This window comes from Pongo abelii, chromosome 10 (assembly GCF_028885655.2).
Source record: "Pongo abelii isolate AG06213 chromosome 10, NHGRI_mPonAbe1-v2.0_pri, whole genome shotgun sequence".
Lineage (NCBI taxonomy): Eukaryota > Metazoa > Chordata > Mammalia > Primates > Hominidae > Pongo > Pongo abelii.
The window spans coordinates 8,923,459-8,943,640 of record NC_071995.2 but is presented as its reverse complement, the minus strand read 5'-3'; the positions used below and the strand labels follow the sequence as shown (position 1 = coordinate 8,943,640).

The 20,182-nt window shown below is 39.1% G+C and overlaps 1 protein-coding gene across 2 annotated transcripts in view; it reads right to left on the bottom strand.

The window, feature by feature from the left end:
* Positions 1-679: 679 nt before the first annotated feature.
* The window catches only part of KLRG1 (killer cell lectin like receptor G1), a 65,111-nt gene continuing 45,608 nt past the window's right edge, over positions 680-20,182 (bottom strand). Inside the window, exons 5-6 of one of the 2 annotated variants that reach the window (XM_054526784.1) lie at positions 8,259-8,359; positions 680-7,908 (exon numbers count right to left, since the gene is read on the bottom strand). In XM_054526784.1, the coding sequence (XP_054382759.1) occupies positions 7,800-7,908; positions 8,259-8,359 (210 nt within the window). In that variant the 3' untranslated portion in view covers positions 680-7,799. Of the gene's footprint in view, positions 7,909-8,258; positions 8,360-20,182 lie in introns of those variants that run through there. The other variant, XR_010135713.1, reaches the window with a different exon arrangement.

Sequence of the window (20,182 nt, the reverse complement as noted above, 5' to 3'; positions counted from 1 at the left end):
TATTGACATTTGGATTTGTTTGGGAAATTTTTTCTTTTTTTTTTTTTTTTTTTTGAGATGGAGTTTCACTCTTGTTGCCCTGGCTGGAGTGCAATGGCATGATCTCGGCTCACTGCAACCTCCACCTCCCGGGTTCAAACAATTCTCCTGTCTCAGCTTCCCAAGTGGCTGGGATTACAGATGCCCACCACCACGCCTGGCTAATTTTTGTATTTTTAGTAGAGACAAGGTTTCACCATGTTGGTCAGGCTGGTCTTGAACTCCTGACCTTGTGATCTGCCCGCCTTGGCCTCCCTGTTTGAAATTTTTAAAAATGTGTCTTTGGTTTTGTATCAGGGTAATACTGGCCTCATAGAATGAGTTTGGAAGCATTCCCTCCTCTTTTATTTTTTAAAATAGTTTGAGGGCTGGGCACAGTGCTTCACGCCTGTAATACCAGCACTTCGAGAGGCTGAGGCAGGTGGATCACTTGCAGTCAAGAGTTCAAGACCAGCCTGGCCAACATAGTGAAACCCCGTCTCTACTAAAAATGAAAAAATTAGCCAGGTGTGGTGACGTACACCTGTAATCTGAGCTACACAGGAGGCTGAGGCATGAGGAATCACTTGAACCCAGGAGGCAGAGGTTGCAGTGGGCTGAGATCGTGCCACTGCACTCCAGCCTGGGCAACAAAGCAAGATACTGTCTCAAAATAAAATGAAATAAAATAATTTGAGTAGGATTGGTATTAGTTCTTCTCTAAATGTTTGGGAAATTTCAGCAGTGAAGCCACTGGGTCCTGGGCTTTATTTTCCTGGGAGACATTTTGTTACAGTTTCAACCTCATTACTTGTTATTGGTCTGCTCAAGTTTTGAATTTCTTCACGGTTCAATCTTGGTAGGTTGTATCTGTCTAGGAATTTATCCATTTCTTCTAGGTTTTTCAATTTATTGGCATATAGTTGCTTGCAGTAGCCTCTAATCATCCTTTGAATTTCTGCTGTATTGGTTGTAACGTCTCCTTTTTTTATCTCTGATTTTACTCATTTGGATTGTCTCTCTTTTTTTCTTACGTAGTATGGCTAAAGGTTTGCTGATTTTATCTTTTCAAAAAAACCAACTTGTGGTTTCATTGACCTTCTGTATCTTTTTTCATGTCAATTTCATTTACTTCTCCTCTGATCTTTATTATTTCGTTTCTTCTACTAATTTTGGGTTAGATTTGCTCTTGCTTTTCTAGTTCTTTAAGATGCATTGTTAGGTTGTTTATTTGAGGCATTTTTACTTTTTTATGTAGGTGGTTTTAGGTATAAACTTTCCTCTTAGTACTGCTTTCACTGTATCCCATAGATTTTGGTATTATGTTTCCATTATCATTTATTTTCAGAAGTTTTTTAACTTCCTTCTTAATTTCTTCATTGGCTCACCTGTCATTCAGTAACATACTGTTTAATTTCCATGTGTTTATATAGTTTTCAAAGTTCCTCTTGTTACTGACTTCTAGTTTTTTTCCATTGTAGTCAGAGAAGATACTTGACATGATTTCAATTTTTTTGAACTTTTAAAGACTTGTTTTGTGACCAAACATATGATCTATCCTTGAGAATGATCCATATGCTGAGGAGAAGAACGCATATTCTGCAGCCATTAGATGAAATGTTCTGTAAATATATATTAGGTCCACTTGGTCTATAGGACAGATTAAGTCTGATGTTTCTTTGTTGATGTTCTGTCCGGATGATATGTCTAATGCTGAGAGTGGGGTGTTGAAATCTTCAGCTATTATTGCATTGGGGTCTATCTCTTTCTTTAGCTCTGATATTTGCTTTATATATCTGGGTGCTCCAGTGTCAGGTGCATATTTATTTACAATTAATTGTTATATCCTCTTGCTGAATTGACATCTTTATCATAAGGTCAAAGAGACCTTGTATCTTTTCACAGTTTTTGTCTTGAAATCTATTTTGTCTGATGTAAATATTGCTGGTCCTGCTCTTTTTTGGTCTCCATTGGCATGGAACATCTTTTTCCATCCCTTTATTCTCAGTCTACGTGTGTTTTTATAAGTGAAATGTGTTTCTTGTAGGTGACAGATTGTTGGGTCTTGTGTTTTTATCCATTCAGCCACTCTATGTCTTTTGATTGAGGAGTTTAGTTCACTTACATTCAATATTGTTATTGATAAAACATACTCCTGCCGTTTTGTTATATGTCTTCTTGTTGTTTTGCGGTCTTCTCTTCCTTCTTTCTTTCCTTCCTGTTTTCCTCTTAGTGAAGGTGATTTTCTCTGGTGGTATGTTTTAATTTCTTGCTTTTTATTTTTTGTGTATGTGTTGTATGTTTTTTGATTTGAGGTTACCATAAGGCTTGCAACTAATATCTTATAACCCATTATTTTAAACTGATGACAACTTAATACTGACTGAATAAACAAAGAAGCAAAGAGAAAACGAATAAAAACTCTACACTTTAACTTCATTCCACCACTTTTTAACTTTTTGTTGTTTCTATTTATGTTATTGTACTGTCCATGTCTTAAAAAGTTGTGGTAGTTATTATTCTTTTGGTTAATCTTTTAGTCTTTCTACTCAAGATATGAGTAATTTATGCATCACAATTACAGTGTTATAATATTCTGTTTGTCTGTGTACTTACTATTACCAGTGAGTTTTGTACCTTCAGATGATTTCTTATTGCATCTTATGTTCTTTTCTTTCAGATTGAAGAAATCCCTTTAGCATTTCTTATACAACAGGTCTAGTGTTGACTAAATCCCTCCGCTTTTGTTTGTTTGGGAAAGTCATTATTTCTCCCTCATGTTTGAAGGATATTTTCACTGGATACATTACTCTAGGGTAAAAGTTTTTTTCCTTCAGCACTTTAAATATATCATGCCACTCTCTCCTGACCTGTAAGGTTTCCACTGAGAAGTCTGCTGTCAGACATATTGGAGCTCCTTTGTATGTTATTTGTTTCTTTTTTCTTTTGGAAAAAAGGATCCTTTTAGGATCCTTTCTTTATCCTTGGCCTTTGGAAGTTCAATTATTAAATGTGGTCTTATTTGAGTTAAGTCTACTTGGTGTTCTATAACCTTCTTGTGCTTGAATATTGATATCTTTCTCTAGGTTTGGAGAGTTCCCTGTTATTATCCCTTTGAATAAACTTTCTACCCCAATCTCTGTCTCTACCTCCTCTTTAAGGTCAAAACAATTAGATTTGGCCTTTTGAGGCTATTTTCTCCATCTTGTAGGCATGCTTCATTCTTTTCTATTCTTTTTTCTGTTGTCTCCTCTGCCTGTATATTTTCAAACAACCAGTCTTTGAGCTCACTAATTCCTTCTTCTAACTGATCAGTTCTGCTGTTAAGAGACTCTGATGCATTCTTCAGTAAGTCAACTGAATTTTTCAGCTTTAGAATTTCTGCTTGATTTTTCAAAATTATTTTTGTTAAATTTTTGTTCTCTTTGTTAAGTTTTTCCGATAGGATTCTGAATTCTTTCTCTATGTTATTGATGTGGTTTGGCTATGCCCCACCCAAATCTCATCTTGAATTGTAGCTCCCACAATTCCCACATGTTGTGGGAGGGACCTGGTGGGAGGTACCTGGTGGGAGGTAATTGAATCATGGGGGTGGGTCTTTCCCATGCTATTCTCATTATAGTGAATAAGTCTCATGAGATCTGATGGTCTTATGAAGGGGAGTTTCCCTGCACAAGTTCTCTTCTCTTGTCTGCTGCCATGTGAGATGTGCCTTTCACCTTCCATCATAATTGTGAGGCTTCTCCAGCCATGTGGAACTGTGAGTCCATTAAACCTCTTTTTTTTAAGTAAATTGCCCAGTCTCAGGTATGTCTTTATCAGCAGCATGAAAACAGACTAACACAGTTATCTTGAATTTCACTGAACTTCCTCTAAACAGCTATTTCACATTCTTTGTCTGAATGATCACATATCTCTGCATTCCGCCATTGGTCACTGGTGCCTTATTTAGTTCATTTGGTGAGGTCATGTTTTCCTCGATGGTCTTGATGCTTGTGGATGTTTATTGGTGTCTGGGCATTAAAGAGTTAGGTTTTTATTATAGTCTTTGCAGTCTGGGCTTGTTTGTACCCATCCTTCTTGGGAAAACTCTCCAAGCATTCAAAGGGAATTGAGTGTTGTAATCTAAGTCTTTGGTCACTGCAGCTATATCTGCATTAGGAAGCACCACAAACCCAGTAACACTGTGACTCTTGCAGACTTATAAAAGTATCACCTTGGTGGTCTTGGGTATGATACAGGAGAATTTACTAGATTACCAGGCAGAGCCTCTTGTTATCTTCTGTTACTTTTCCCCAAAGAAATGGAGTCTCTGTCTCCATACTGAGCTATCTGGAGCTTGAGGGATAGTGACACAAGAACCCTAGTGGCCACCACCACTTGGAGTGCACTAGGTCAGACCTGAAGCCAGCACAGCACTGGGTCTTGCCCAAGGCTTGTGGTAACCACTACCTGGCTATCACTGATGTTCCCTCAAGGACCAAGGGCTCTTCAGTAAGCTTATGGTGAATGCTGCCAGGCCTAGGTCTCTACCTTCAGGGCAATGGGCTCCCTTCCCTCTTACCCAGGTCAGGTCCAGAAATGCTGTCCAGGAGCCTGGAATCGAGGACCCCAGGTGCTTACTTGGTGCTCTACCCCACTGTAGCCAAGCTAATACCTAAGCTGCAAGACAGAGTCCCCATTAGTCTTGGGTTAATCTCTCCTTATCTATGTCCAAACTCCCTCTAATTTCCTCAAGCAGAAGGAGTCTCTCCCCATGGCTACCATAGCTAACAATGTGCTGGGTCACACTGGAAGCCAGCATGGCACTGGATCTCACCCAATACCTATGGCAAATACTGGCTGGGTATGGCTGCTGATTATTCAGAGCCAAAGGGCTCTTTAGTCAGCAGGTGACGAATCCTGCCTGGACTGGGTCCTTCCTTTCAAGGCAGCTTGTTCCCTTCTGGTCCAGAGTGTGTCTTAAAATATCATCCAGAAACTAGGTCCCAGAATGGGGACCTTAGGACTCTGCGTGGTGGTGCCCTATCCTTCTGTAGCTGAGCTGTATCCAAATTGCAGGACAAAGTACTCTTTACTCTTCCATCTCCTCTCCTCAGGTGGAAGGAAGGAGTCTGTCCCAGAGCTGCAAGCTCCACTGCCTGGGGTCGGAGGAGGGGTTACACAAGCACTCCCTTGGCCACCCAGCTGGTGTCTCACTAGGTCACGTTCCCTCCAAGTCCACTGGCTCTGAGCCCAGCGTAGCACCAGGACTTGCCCAGGAACTGTGGTCCTTGTAGCCTAGATTGCCTTTCAAGTTTATTTAGGATCCCAGAGTGTTTTAGCCTGCAGTGGTGGGACTAGCAGAAACTCAGGTTCCGACCACTGGGATGGGCCATTCCCCTGTGGCTAGGGCTGGTCTAAATGCTCCCTCTGTGGGCACTGGCTGAATTCTGTCCCATGTCGCTATCTGCTTTGACAGGGCTGCACCGAGTTCCACTGCAAAGTCCCATAATCACTGCACTCTTCCTCCCCGAAGCACAGACTCTCTCTCCACACCACACCGTGCTGCTGGGAGATGGGGAAGGGGTAGCATTGGCAAATCGAGACTGTCTCTCCTGCCCTCGTCAGTGCCTCTTTTGTTGATATGATGTTAAAACCAGGTACTGTGACTGCTCATCTGATTTTTGGTTCTTATGAAGGTGCTTTCTTGTGAGGATAACTGTTCCATTTGTATTCCTGCGGGGGAAAAATCGGTGGAGGCTTCTTGTTCTTGCTCCACCTCCCCCTGTGTGTTCCTGGATTTTCTTCATTTTAATTTTGTGACTGCTCTGTTATTATCTTTAATAAATGTCCTATTCCAAACACCGAATGTCCCAGATATGTTTAATGTATAATGTTCATCAAAGGAGTCTGCTGTGCAATGTAAGTGCTAATCAAAAAGTGTTAGTTTCTAGTTTTACCAAACTTTATTTCACTAGGTAAGGTACAAGAATTGAGTTACTAACTGACCCCAGCCCTTCATAAATAAGTCTAAGGAATAAATAAGCAACCAGGAATTAAACTGGTACTTCTCTTGTAACAACCTTAAGGGAGACAAAGCAGTGAAGAACTACACCCAATTCTGATAATAGGTGGATAAATCCTTATAAAAGGCCTGAACCCTAGTCACAGAGGAGGTCTGCATACATCCTGCCTGCTCAGATGAGAATTTAAGACCTGACTGTAGTTCTCCTTTTCTTATCTTTCAATAAGTAAATGAAATTGTGCACCCTGTAGTAGCCAAGCCATGGCCCACATGGAATCGCTATCATTACATCCTTAATTGAGAGTCACTACCATCATACCCATAACTAAGGGATACTTCCTGCACCAGAACCAAAGGAAAGAGATCACTAGGGGATGGGAGCTTGTTTCCATGACTTCCTTCTATGAGCACTGTACCCAGATTAACTGGCCCTTTGCCTTTTTAGAGTTAGCTACTGAAGACTCATGTTGGTGAGTTAGGGAGGATTAGGATATACTGTTTTTCTCATTTTCAATTCCTCTAATTTATGGGCTAACAGAAATAACTACAGTTTTCATTCTTACTTTTTAATTTATCCATTTATTTATTTAATAGTCACTGAATGTAAGCACTATCTTAGGTATCTGGGATACAGTGGTAGATAAGATACAGTCCATGTTTTTAAAAAAACTATGAAAGATAAAGAGAAAAAGATTACAATCCAGGATCATCAATACTACAGAATTATGGTCTCCTTCATTACTGTACCTTCTCTCCTCATGTATATCCAAACTCTACTGAGGAGAAATAACAAAGTTTTTCTTATTTTTGAGGCCTTAGTACCTAAGATAATTTGGTGATCCAACCACATAAACTGTTTCTGTAAACTTTCCTCTATGAAAATGCCTTATCGAATTGACTGCTATCTTGAAATTAATATGCAGGTCAAACAGTCATAGAATGGAAAAGATACAATCACACATTGGTTCATTCAACCACATCTATGCATACTCAGAAAAAAAACAAAATCAATGAAGACCGGGTTTTTGCATTACGTGTGAAGAGCTCAGAAGGAGGAAGTACCACCTTGCCCTCACTCATTTCCCACAATTTATATTCTCACATTAGCATTATTATTTTTTTTTTTTAGAGATGGAGTCTTGCTCTATCTCCCAGGCTGGAGTACAGTGGCACAATCATAGCTCACTGCAGCCTCAAACTCCTGGGCTCAAGCAACCCTCCCACCTCAGCTTCCCAAATAGCTAGGACTACACGTACACACCAGCATGCCAGCTAGGTTTATTCTTTAGAATAAAGCTTGATCTGCAAAGGGTCACTGTTAGGATAGAAATATACCATCAGGGATCGGTAATGTACAGAGGAGTACAGCAATAATGTACTTCTCTAGTACACAAGCAATAGTATATATCAGCATAGATTTTATCAGATTAGCTCAGAATATATGAAAAAGGTATATTTTTGACAGAGATGGTTGGGACGGGGATGAGAGTGGCAGCATTAGTTGCCATACTGAGAAATACAAAAAACAAACATCTATTTCAAAAATTTGCTTAGATCTGGTCTTTAAATTGCTCACATAATATCTGAATAGTCTCAAAGAGAATCCATCAGTTAGGCATCAATCCCTAGGAGGTTGTCTTGCATCTAATGCCATATCTGAGAAAGTTCAGTATTTGCTAACTATATACTCATGGCTTTCCCAACAGCCAGTGGCCAGCTCCCTCCTTTTAGGGATACATGACAGATCTGAGGGTCAGGACAGAGTGGTCATCCATCAAGGTCTGACCTTACACACCCACTGTAAAGGAACTTCACAGCTTGAGGCTTGAAGACCATATTTGTTGATGGCACCGCACGTCTGCACCAAGCTATTAGAAGAAATCCTGTAAGAAATCAGAAAAGTCAATCACTTAAGGCTGCATGCACAGAAAAAGAGTTGAAAGGCATGGAGGGATAAAAATTAAGCAAATTCTTTCTCCCTATTCAGGCCCCTAATTCCCCCAAACAGCAGAAGAATTAAAATTGTTCATCAGCCTCTCTTTAAAATGTTATCCCTTTTTTTGTTTGTTTGCCCTTACCCATTGTTCATTCCCTTCCTTGTTCCCTATTTCCTCTCCTTTTCACTCTTTCCTCTCCTCTCCATCTGCTCTTCTTCATCTATTCCCCCAAGTATCATAATTTGGCTTTTCTTTTTCCTCTCTCTCTTTTTTTGCATTCCTTTGAAGCCCCTTACCTTAAGAAGTTTAGAGGTGATCCATCTTCCCACCTCCAGCCAGAATTGTTCCTCAGACCAATCCAGCGAAAGGCCTCACTGAGGAAAACTTGGAGCAGGCTCTAAGGGAGAGGTTGAAAACCAAAAAAGGGACCTAGTGTCACAGTCAAACAATTATTCCTTTCCACATTGGATTCCTGATACTAAGTTAAGTAATTAATTAAAAGACAAACTAGCATTCCTTACAGACTCCATCATCACCACTCTTAAGGACTGAATGCTTCCTAAAATCGATATGTTGAACCCCTAACCCCTAATGTGATGACATCTGCTGGTGGAGCCTTTAGCAAGTAATTAGGTGTAGATGAAGCCGTGAGGGTGGGGCCTCCATGATGCAATTAGTGTCCTTATAAGAGGAGGAAGAGATCAAAGCACTCTCTCTGCCAAGTGAGGATACAACAAAAAGGCAGCCATGTGCAAGCCAGAAGTAGGTCCTCACCAGGAGCCAGAGAACCTTGATGTTGGATTTTCCAGCCTTCAGAACTGAGAGAGAGAAACATCTCTTGTTCAAGCGATCCAGTCTACGGTATTTTGTTAGAGCAGCCCAAGCTAAGACAATTATTCACTCTAAATAACTAATTTCTCATTTAACATCTAATTCTAAAGATGTGTTAGCTGTAGAGAGGAGCAGCATCCTAGAATTGACCTTTCTGTCCATAACTGGATTCTTATAATGTAGCAAATAAGATAATATTACATCTCTACCTTCCATTGCAATTTTCTCCTTAATTAAAGGGAGCACCTGATAGGTATTCAGATTATTTCAAAAGAAAGAAGCTAAACATTTGCTGCAGAAGTGGTCATCTTTCCCATCATCCTTAAATACATAAATTATGATTAAGCCTATAGCAATATTCTTGGTTTTTTTTCCCCACTGAAGTCTCATTTTCCATGTCCTCGTCAATCTTGTATATGGCAAGAAAAAAACAGTTCTTAAGGGAACAAGTTTAAGGTAAAGGTAAATTGGCTACACCACTTACGTGTGCCATGTTACCCAACAGAACAGAGAAAAAAGATGCTTTTATCTGCAAAGTCTGACATTCAAATGAAGAAGTTTATATCCTAAGAGAATTGCCTCTATAAATGAAATAAAATAAAATGTTAAAGAATAAACTAGATTAAAATAAAAGGTTAAAAAGATAATCCAAGGTAATTTTGTTGTAGGATTTAGTGTTGGTGTAATTAACAATTATACTTTCAATATTTTCTAATGACAGCTTAATTGGTTAAATACCTTTGGAATAAAATATTCTTTTTTATCTAGAAACTACTAAGAAAGCAATACAATTTCAACTGCCTATGGTGATTATGATACCACCAGATGTCCCATTTTGATGTTATTTTTATTCCACTCCTGAAAGATGGTTGCTGAAGAGTAAAAATTTATGGCCTCTGCTCTTAATTGTCTCTTTGCCTACTTGGACCGTGCATCAGGACAAATAAAGAGTTGCTCTTCTAAAGTTAAGGGAGGGCCAGGCACAGTGGCTCACACCTGTGATCCCAGCACTTAGGGAGGCCAAGGCTAGTGGATCACTTGAGGTCAGAAGTTTGAGACCAGCCTGGTGAATGTGGTACAAAAACCCCATCTCTACAAAAAATCAAAAATAAAAAAATAAATTAGGTACGGTGGCAGGCACCTGTAATCCCAGCTACTTGGGAGACTGAGGCATGAGAATCGCTTGAACCCAGGAGGCAGAGACTGCAGTGAGCCGAGATGGCACCACTGCACTCCAGCCTGGGTGATGGAGTGAGACTCTGTCTCAAAAAAACAAAATAAAATAAAGAGAGGCAAAAAGCCTCTTTGCACTTCCAGTAAAGACACTACAGGAGAGAAAAGGAGTCTTTTGTGCTATTTCTCATGGTCAGAATAACCTCTATTTTCTCTTCACTGGGTTTCAGTCCTGTTTCCATTCAGGACATGTGTGGTGGCTCCTAGATGAAGCATTTGAAAAATCAGTACAACTTGTTTATCAATGCTTTTCTTCCCAAATAATCTATTCCTTATGATAACTTTGTTCTCTGAGAGCCCAGTATCCTGAAAACAATAATCTCTTACATTTGTATTGTACTCTAAGGTTTGCAAAATCTTTTTGCGCTCACTCCCAATATCATTTGAAATACTGGATATACAGTACGGCATTTAGGAAAACAAAACAGAAACAAAATTCTGGAGCCTCCTAGCTCAGTCCTCCTATTTGAAGATGAGCAGGCAGTTTAATCTGGCTGAGCGTCAACTTCTTTATGAGGATTTAGCTTAGATATTTTCTAGGATTCTTTCCAGTTATGAAATCCTTGACAATCTTGGAAGGTAGGCAACTGTTATTATCCTCACCTTTAGAGATGAGAAGACAAGGTCATGCGGGTGAAACAATTCATCCAAGTCTCCCTATCAAATAGTCACCCAAGTTTTCTCTCCCAGTGCTAAACTTTTAATCACTCTATGCCCCTGATTAATGTCCTCCAGTAGTCTCACTTGTCACATAGAATAAAATTTAGAATCCTTACTATGTACACACAGTCCTACATAATCTAGCCCCTGCTAACCATTTACTCACTTCCTAGATTCCAGCCACATGAGCCTTCTTTCTTTTCCTTTAACATGCCAAGGTCATTCTTGCTTTAGGGTCTTTGCATAGCTTTTCCCTCTGCCTGGAATATCTTACCTGAGATTTCTACATGGCTGTCAATCAGGTCTAGATATCAACTCAAATGTTCCCTCCCCAAAGAGGCCTTCCTTAACTAACCAATCTAAAATAGTATTCACATTTACTATTATATCATACTGTTTCATTTTCTTTAAAGCACATATCACCATACTCATTTATTTAGTTTTGTCTGTCTCTTCCGAAGAAAATGAAAGCACATGTAACATGTATGCAATGTGTAATGATCAGAACAGGATAATTAGCCTATCACTTCAAACATTTACCATTTCTTTGTGTTGGGAACATTCAAAATCCTCTCTTCTAGCTATTTGAAAACATACAATAAATGGTTGTTAACTATAGGTTACCCTGCAGTGCTATAGAACAAGGGTCCCCAACCCCAGGCCATGCAATGTGCCGGTCTGTGGCCTATTAGGAACTGGGATGCACAGCAGGAGGTGAGTGGCTAGGCCAGCCAGCATTACCGCCTGAGCTCTGCCTCCTGTCAGATCAGCGGATCAGCGACGGCATTGGATTCTCATAGGAGTACAAACCCTATCATGAACTGCGCATGTGAGGGATCTAGGTTGCCTGCTCCTTATAAGAATCTAACTAATGCCTGATGATCTGAGGTGGAACAGTTTCATCCTGAAACCATCCCCCAACAACGGTCCATGGAAAAACTGTCTTCCACGAAACTGGTGCCTGGTGCTAAAAATGTTGGAGACCACTGCAATAGAATATTAGAACTTATTCTGCCTATCTAGCTGTAATTTTGTATCCTTTAACATAACTCTCCCTTACCACCCCTTCCCCAGCCATTCCCAGCTTCTTCTATCCTCTGTTCTGAGGTCAACATTTTTTTTAGTTTTCACATAAGCAAGAACATGCAGTGTTTAACTTTCTGTTCCTGGTTTATTTCACTTAACATAGTGTCCTCTAGTTCCATCCATTTTGCTATGAATGACAGGATTTCTTTATTTTCTATGGCTGACTAGTATTCTATTGTATATACATACCACATTTTCTTTATTTCATTTTTTATTATTATACTTTAAGTTCTGGGGTACATGTGCAGAATGTGCAGTTTTGTTACATAGGTATACACGTGCCATGGTGGATTACTGCAACCATCAACTAGTCACCTACATTAGGTATTTCTCCTAATGCTATCCCTCCCCTTGCCCCCACCCCCCGACAGGCCCGGTGTGTGATGTTCCCCTCCCTCCCTGTGTCCACGTGTTCTCATTGTTCAGCTCCTGCTTATGAGTGAGAACATGTGGTGTTTGGTTTTCTGTTCTTGTGTTAGTTTTCTTTATCCATTTATTTGTTGTTGAACATTTAGGTTGATTTCATATCTTGGCTATTGTCAATATTGCTACAATACATATGAAAGTGAAGATATCTCTTCAACATACTGATTTTATTTCCTTTGGATAAATCCCCTATATATATAATTATTATGTGTCAATTTAAAAAATGTTAACAACAAAATTAAATTTAAAATATCATTTTCCTTAAAAATAATAAAATGTAAACATTATAATAGCAACAACTCTTGACTACCATATCCCTAGCACCTGGAAAAAGTTATAAAATTATACTCAATAAATGCAGACCAGGCACAGTGGCTCATGCCTGTAACACCAGCAATTTGGGAGGCCAGGGTGAGAGGATTACTTGAGGCCAGGAGTTCAGGACCAGCCTGGACAACACAGTAACACTCTATCTTTACAAAAAGTAAAAAATGTAGCCAACCAGGCATGGTGGCATGTGCTTGTAGTTTCAGCTACTTGGGAGGCAGAGGCAGGGAGGAGGATTACTTGAGCCCAGGAGTTTGAGGCTAAAGTGAGCTGTGATAATGCCGTTGCTCTCCAGCCTGGGTAACAGAGGAAGATCCCATCTCTTTTTTAAAAAATTATGTTTAATAAATATTTATAGAAATAAAGAACACACAATTAGGTATTATGCTGCAAGAAGTTAAAACTCTCTGAACACAAACTCTGTATTTTTTACTTTCTCTCTGTGGAGCACTTAACTGTGCATGCTGGGGGTAAGGAGGTAGACCGGAGAGTGAATGAAGTATACGACAGATGAAATGACACAGTAATTTTCAAGACAGCTTAAAATTTTTGCATTTCTTAACCAACTTGTTTAAAGAATTATTTAAATTAGGAAAAAAAGAATGGATTTTCTTTTAATATTTTCACAAAATTGATGTGGTCATGATAGCCATGATCTAAAAGATTCAAAAATAAATGTTACTGCATTCAAAGTATATAAAATTTGAGTATATTCAAATCAAAAATTATAAGCTAAATATTTGAAAATATAAATAAAATTAACAAAAGGAAAAAAAGAGTGATTCCCCATTTCTCCACTGATATTATTAGAAAAATAGTCCATTTCTTTTTCTTTCATTTCAAGAGGAGGAATGGCAGCTAATGAAGCACAGAAATTGATAAAGATTTGCTCAGAAATTTCAATTAGAATCTGAAGAGCTAGGATCAGGTAATGCCCACGTACAAACCCCAATCCTGTGCTCATTTACTATCCTCAAGACCCATATAATTCTAAGTCACTTGATCAGTCAGTCCTTTCACAACTTCTCATTGGTGAGGCTGGATATTAAAAATGTTTATTATGGCACTTTCACTCGAAAACCTTCCCACTTGGAAGAGGCCTTCAAAACCATAGTGCAATAACCTTATCTTCTATGTACTCATGGATAATGTGTGTGTGTGTGTGTGTGTGTGTGTGTGTGTGTGTGTATTAGAAAGAGAGAGAATATAGAAGCAGGATGAAAGTACAAATTGGTCTGGTGCAGTGGCTCACATCTGTACTTCCATCAATTTGAGAGGCCAAGGCAGGAAAATCTCTTGAGCCCAGGAGTTCGAGACCAGCCTGGGCAACACGGCAAAACCCCATTAATACAAAAAATATGAAAATTAGCTGGGCATGGTGGCACATGCCTATAGTCCCAGCTACTTGGGAGGCTGAGATAGGAGGATCATTTGAGCCTAGGAGGCGGAGGTTGCAGTGAGATGAGATTGTGCCATTGCACTCCAGCCTGGGTGAGAGTCTCAAACAACAACAGCAACAACAACAAAAGTATAGGTAAAGGTGGTAACTGAGAACTCTTGTCACCCAGAGAGGGTGTGAGCTAGAACACTTAGGTGTTATGTCACTTAGAGTTTGTAATGTTTGCTTATATTTTAGAAAAAATGCAAACCCTAAAAGCAAAGTGAAGATAAAACCCAAACAGATAAAACCAGGGGCAATTTTTCTTTTCTTTTCCTTTTTTGCTTTTTTAGTTCAACATTCATACCTTCCACACACTCTTCTGTATGTAGTATTTTTAGTTGAAATTAAAATATCATTAAGGCACAAAGCATACCCCTTAAACTTCCAAATTAACATGGTTTACAGAATGTATGTAAGTTATTTCAACCCATATTAAGAAAAACTAATAATACCTCAAAACTATAAAATCATATCTTTTGATTAACCAACTTAATTTTAGGGAATATAATGTAAATAAATAACCGCAAGCAAAATGATTTCTATAAATATGCCCATAGCTCATGACAATTGAAAATAAGGAGAATTTTATCTAAGAATATGAAAAGATTTAAGCAATAGTGGAATGATGCAGGATGTATAAAAATAATATTTAAAACTAAATAAAAATAAAATAAAATCTGGTTGCAATGTTTTATTACGTTTTATGCTTAGCAAAAACCAAGAATGAAATAATGCAATTTGATAAAAGCAGAATATAAAATAATGGATTCCAAAACACCTAAAAACATAGGATAAATGTATTTTTAGGCAGTATATCTCTGTTTTGTCCCACCAAACCCATGGCTGAAATCATTCCAAAAGCAGCCACAGGGGAATTCCCACAAGGGAGAACCCCAAATCATCATGAGATGGGGTTGGTTTGGATACCATAAAATAAAGCACTAAACGTCAAGGTGATCTGTGCAAAGCATCTATTAGGGGAACTTACAGAGGGCTGCAGCAACACTCCCGATGGACAGCCAGAGAAAAGGAGCATTTGACCTACGTATGTCCACAGCCAGGGGGTCAGAGATGGAGATTTTATGAGGGTTTAAGGAATCTGAGTTAGGGCTGGGGCTAGCTTATTTCAGTGTTTTCAGTGGCAACCTAGATACCTTTATCAGTGACTGGAAATGTTCAAGGCCAGGGTTTGGGTGGAGCCTGCAGGGGAAAAACCTGTAGCTGGGTGGGTCACAGAGCGGTCAAGGCCCTCTGCGATTTTCAGCCAATACACAGAAAGAAAGCCAGGCACTGGGGAACCCTACAGTCTCATATTTTCAAATAACATCATTAATATGTTTTTCTTCAGACACTTTTTCAGGTGAAGTATTTAAAGCAAAGGATGTAATTACTAATTTGAAAAAATTACAATACAGAGTACTCATAAGGCCTAAAAATAATTATATCTATTGCTTTAAATTTAGAGATGTTTCACTTGAAAACATGTCTCAAGATTGAGTAAAAATATAGAGCATATTACTTGAAAATGTAACTAACATACTGTTTAAAAATAAGTTTAGCCTGTTTCCAGACTTTTCAGATACCCTATAACATGAACACATTAACTACCATCATCTAAAAACATGCAAATAATGTTAAGAAATTTCAAAGGAAAATTTGACAGTTTACAAATTACTAGAGCTTAATATCAATAAGAATTTTCCCTATAATTTTGTGTAAGTACACAATGCTAAAAGTCAATAAGCCCTGCTTTGTAAACCATCATTTGCTCCTCTTTTTAAAAGCTTGTGGAAACAGTGTCTGTCAACAGATGGATATCCAAGTTCACAGCAGCCTTACTCTCAACAGTCAAAAGGTTGAAGCATCCCAGGTATCCACTGATGAATAAATGGACAAACAAAATGTAGTATATCCATACAATAGAATGTTATTCAGTCATAACTTTGATACATGCTACAACACGGAAGAACCTTGAAAACAGTATTGTAAGTGAATAAGCTAGACACTAAAGGACAAAATAGGCAAATTCATAGATCTGGTAAGTAGAACAGTGATTACCAGGGGCTAGAGGGAGAGGAGTTATTGTTTAAGAGGTACAGAGCTTCAGTTGGGGATGATGAAAAAGTTCTGGAGATGATGGTAGTGATGGTTGTACAACAATGTGAATGTACTTTAATGCCACTGAATTGTACACTTGAAAATGGTTAAAATAGTACGTTTTATGTTATGCATATTTTCCCACAATTTTTTAAGTTAAAAAATAGTGGAAATATCCTAGCTTATCATGCCCATCCCTTGTTATGCAGTTCACACTAGCTGCTTAATCTGATTATAAAGAAGCGTGACAAAAGACACACATTACCAGACTGTGAAGACCTCTAGAGTAAAACAATTCCCCTACATCTATGCTGTGTTTCCAGCCATTTCTTTGAATCTTCTGACATATCATCTCAGATTTCCTCATAAACAAAATATGCAATTCAACAAGTCATAATTTACTCTGTGATGCATATTTTACTGAAATTGTATCTCTTGGGACACAGAAGAGCAAAGTAAAAGTTATTTTTGGCTCTGGGCTTTATACTGTTTTTTGAGTTTTTTGTGTTTTTGAGACAGAGTATCACTCTGTCTCCCAGGCTGGAGTGCAGTGGCCTGATCTCGGCTCACTGCGACCTCTGCCTCCAGGGCTCAAGTGATTCTCCTGCCTCAGCCTCCTGAGTAGCTGGGATTACAGACACGAGCCACCACACCCAGCTAATTTTTGTATTTTTAGTATAGATGGGGTTTCACCATGTTGGCCAGGTCTTGAACTTCTGACCTCAAATCATTCACCCACCTCGGCCTCCCAAAGTGCTGGGATTACAGGCGTGAGCCACCGCACCCGGACAGTCTAGAAAGTTTTATCTTCACTTTTGTACATGAGGAAACTGAGAGTCAAAAAGGTTAAGAAAGTTGTTGAAGTTCGCATAGCTAGTAAGAAATATAGTAAAAGTACACTCATGACTGTCTGGAAGAAACCAAGCTGTTTTCATTACCTGATTAAAAATATACAGAAAAGTGACCATGTTACCATAGCGTTTGCATTGCTGCACCCAAAGAAGGAAACCTTGGGTATTATTAGATGTAAATCCTAAATATGTGAGAAGCCAATGTCAAAAGTTCGGGGAATCCCAAGGTCAGGAAGATAGGTAAAGTTGAATGAGAGGTTGTTGCAACAGTAAAGTTGGATCATATAATTCCAAATTATAATAATGAGGAAGAGAGATATTATAGGGCAAGGAGCATCAGAATAGATTTAAAGAAATCAAAGCAGTTTCACTGGGAACTCACTAACGAATGCATACTTTAAAATAACATACCAATAACTATAAGGAACCAGGGCTAACAACATCCAGGATGAACTGAGCTTGGTGGGGGAAAAATGGCAAGAAAAATCAAGAATTTGAATATATCCAAACATCTAAAGATACACTCAAAGGGCAAGAAGAAGCAAGGGCTGATGCCATAATGTTAACACAAAAATGAGAAAATAACAGAGAAATTTAATTTCCATTTTATTTTCTCTATCAAGAACAATCTTGAAGCCCCAGATAGAAAAAAAAAAGAGATAATAAGAAAGCATCTCACTATTTTAAATATATTTAAGCCTATAATCCCAGCACTTTGGGAGACCAAGGCAGGAGGATCACTTGAGCCCAGGAGTTCAAGACCAGCCTGGGCAACATAGTGAGACCTCATCACAATAAATAAATTTAAATATCCACGGTCATACAATGTACATTCTGTATGTCAATTCAAAAAAATTTTTAAATATGTATAGAAAAGAAATCAGAAGACAGTAGAAAAAGTTATCTTGTTGAACATGTGCAAAATGGATTCTGGAAGCTGTCAAATACAATATTTCTATAAGTGACTTTGAAGGTGAGTTGATGTGGATTTTTTTTTTTTTTTTTTGAGACAGAGTCTCACTCTGTTGCCCAGGCTGGAGTGCAGTGGTGTGATCACGGCTGACTGCAGCCTCTACTTCCTGGGTTCAGGGGATTCTCCCACCTCAGCCTCCCGAGTAGCTGGGACCACAGGTGCACGCCACCACACCCAGCTAATTTCTGTATTTTTTTGTAGAGGCAGGGTCTTGCCATGTTGCCCAGGCTGGTCTTGAATTCTGGGTTCAAGCAATCCACCTGCCATGGCCTCGCAAAGTGCTGGGATTACAGGCGTGAGCCACTGTGCCCACTGGAGTCGAATTTAAAATTTGGCTCTGCCAGATTTGTAGCCTTAGACTTATATTAATTAATTCTCCAAAAATTTTTTTTTTTTTGAGACAGTGTCTCACTCTGCTGCCTAAGCTGGAGTGCAGTGGTGCAGTCTCAGCTCACTGCAGCCTCCTCCTCCTGGGTTCAAACAATTCGGGTGCCTTAGCCTCCCAAGAAGCTGGGATTACAGGTGCACAACAGCACGCCCAGCTAATTTTTGTATTTTTAGCAGAGATGGGGTTTCACCATGTTAGCCAGGCTGGTCTGGAACTCCTGACCTCAAGGGATCCACCCACCTCAGCCTCTCAAAAGTGCTGGGATTACAGGCAGGAGCCACTACGCCCAGCCAATTCCTCTGAATTTTATTCATTCACCAACAAAATGGAGATGTTGAACTCTACTTTTTAGAATTGCTGTGACGATTAAGAATACCATACATAAAGGTCGGGCGTGGAGGTAGGCGCCTGTAACCCCAGCTACTCAGGAGGCTAAGGCAGGAGAATTGCTGGAACCCTGGAGGCAGAGGTTGCAGTGAGCCGAGATTGTGCCACTGCACTTCAGCCTGGGCAACAAGAGCAAAACTCCATCTCAAAAAGAAAAAAAAAAAAAGAATAGTATACATAAAACATCTGGCAAAAAGCAAGTGCTCAATCCATGGTAGCCTCTGTTATTATTGTACACTTTGCCGTAAGTGATCTAAGATAGGAGGTGAACTCTACTTAAGTATCTCACTGAAAGATGACCGTTTAACAGCATGAGAGGGATATTTTCCATAGGCCTGTAGATTCTACATATAGCAACAAAATTCTCTAGCAGCACTCTCCACCAATGGAATGTCAGTTTGAAAAACTCCAGTTTTAATAGATCCATAGAGCTCTCTTTTTTATTTGTACTTCTTGCTTTTTTGGTAGTGGCTCAGACCCCAGTATGATACTAGAAACATTGTACATACCTCAAAATAGTATGTAAATCTTGCCCTGAGAACAAAAGAATAACAACACTAGAACAAGAGACGCAGCAGCGCACGTAAAAGTCAATTTGGTTCTACAGAATCTGACAAAAGCTGGAGCAAGAAAAAGAATTAAACCAGAGAATCAAGTAAGATTCCACAGGAATGTTAAAAGTAAAACTTATGACATCTAGCGGGGACATTCCGCCCTCTCCAGCACTGACTTGGCCCCAAGGAGCCTTAGGAGAAAATAAACTAAATTTGGAAATGCAGTGAGTGTAACTCTGCTGGTTTTACTCAACAATAGTCTCAGGAATGGGGGCATGTCAGGAAACCAATGAAGGACAAAATTCCTCTAGTGATCCTGCCCTTCCTCTGGGTACCTCAGAGAAACAAAAATATTGCCATTTTCCCAGATATTCTGTACCCTTCTTCCTTTCCCTCCTCACCTCTCATGATCACACTGTGAAATTTATAGTAGCTGCTACACCACAATTTTCTGTGGCAGTGTCTTGTGCTATGACTCACGACTCTTGTTTATCAGTTTTGCCCTCCATGTTTCAAGTTCACAGCTCACTTCTGCTACTGACTTTAGTCAGCTCAAATCCTGAGAGTCACTATATCAGAATGAGAATAGGAGTTGCTACAACAAGGTCCAGAAAGCAAGGCTATATTGCTGGAGGCCATAAAACTAAGAACACATGTTTAATGAATACAACTCAATGCATTCTGCCACCTCACTTAAAGAAGGCTTTAAAAAAAAAATGTTAGTCACAAATGTGGAATGATTTAGAGTTTAGATTCTATGTGGAATTCCAAAGGAGTATGTGTTCCTTTGACAGAAAACAAGAATCTGTATGCTTTATATAGGTAGTTATATAGGTAGCTATAAAATTTAGGAACTGTATGTTCTCCCCAACTGCTTTAGAGTAACCTCTGGATTTTTCCTAAGGTAAGTTAATATAGTTTAATTCTCAATAAACTGTTCTCTGTGACTAGATTCTACCCAATAAA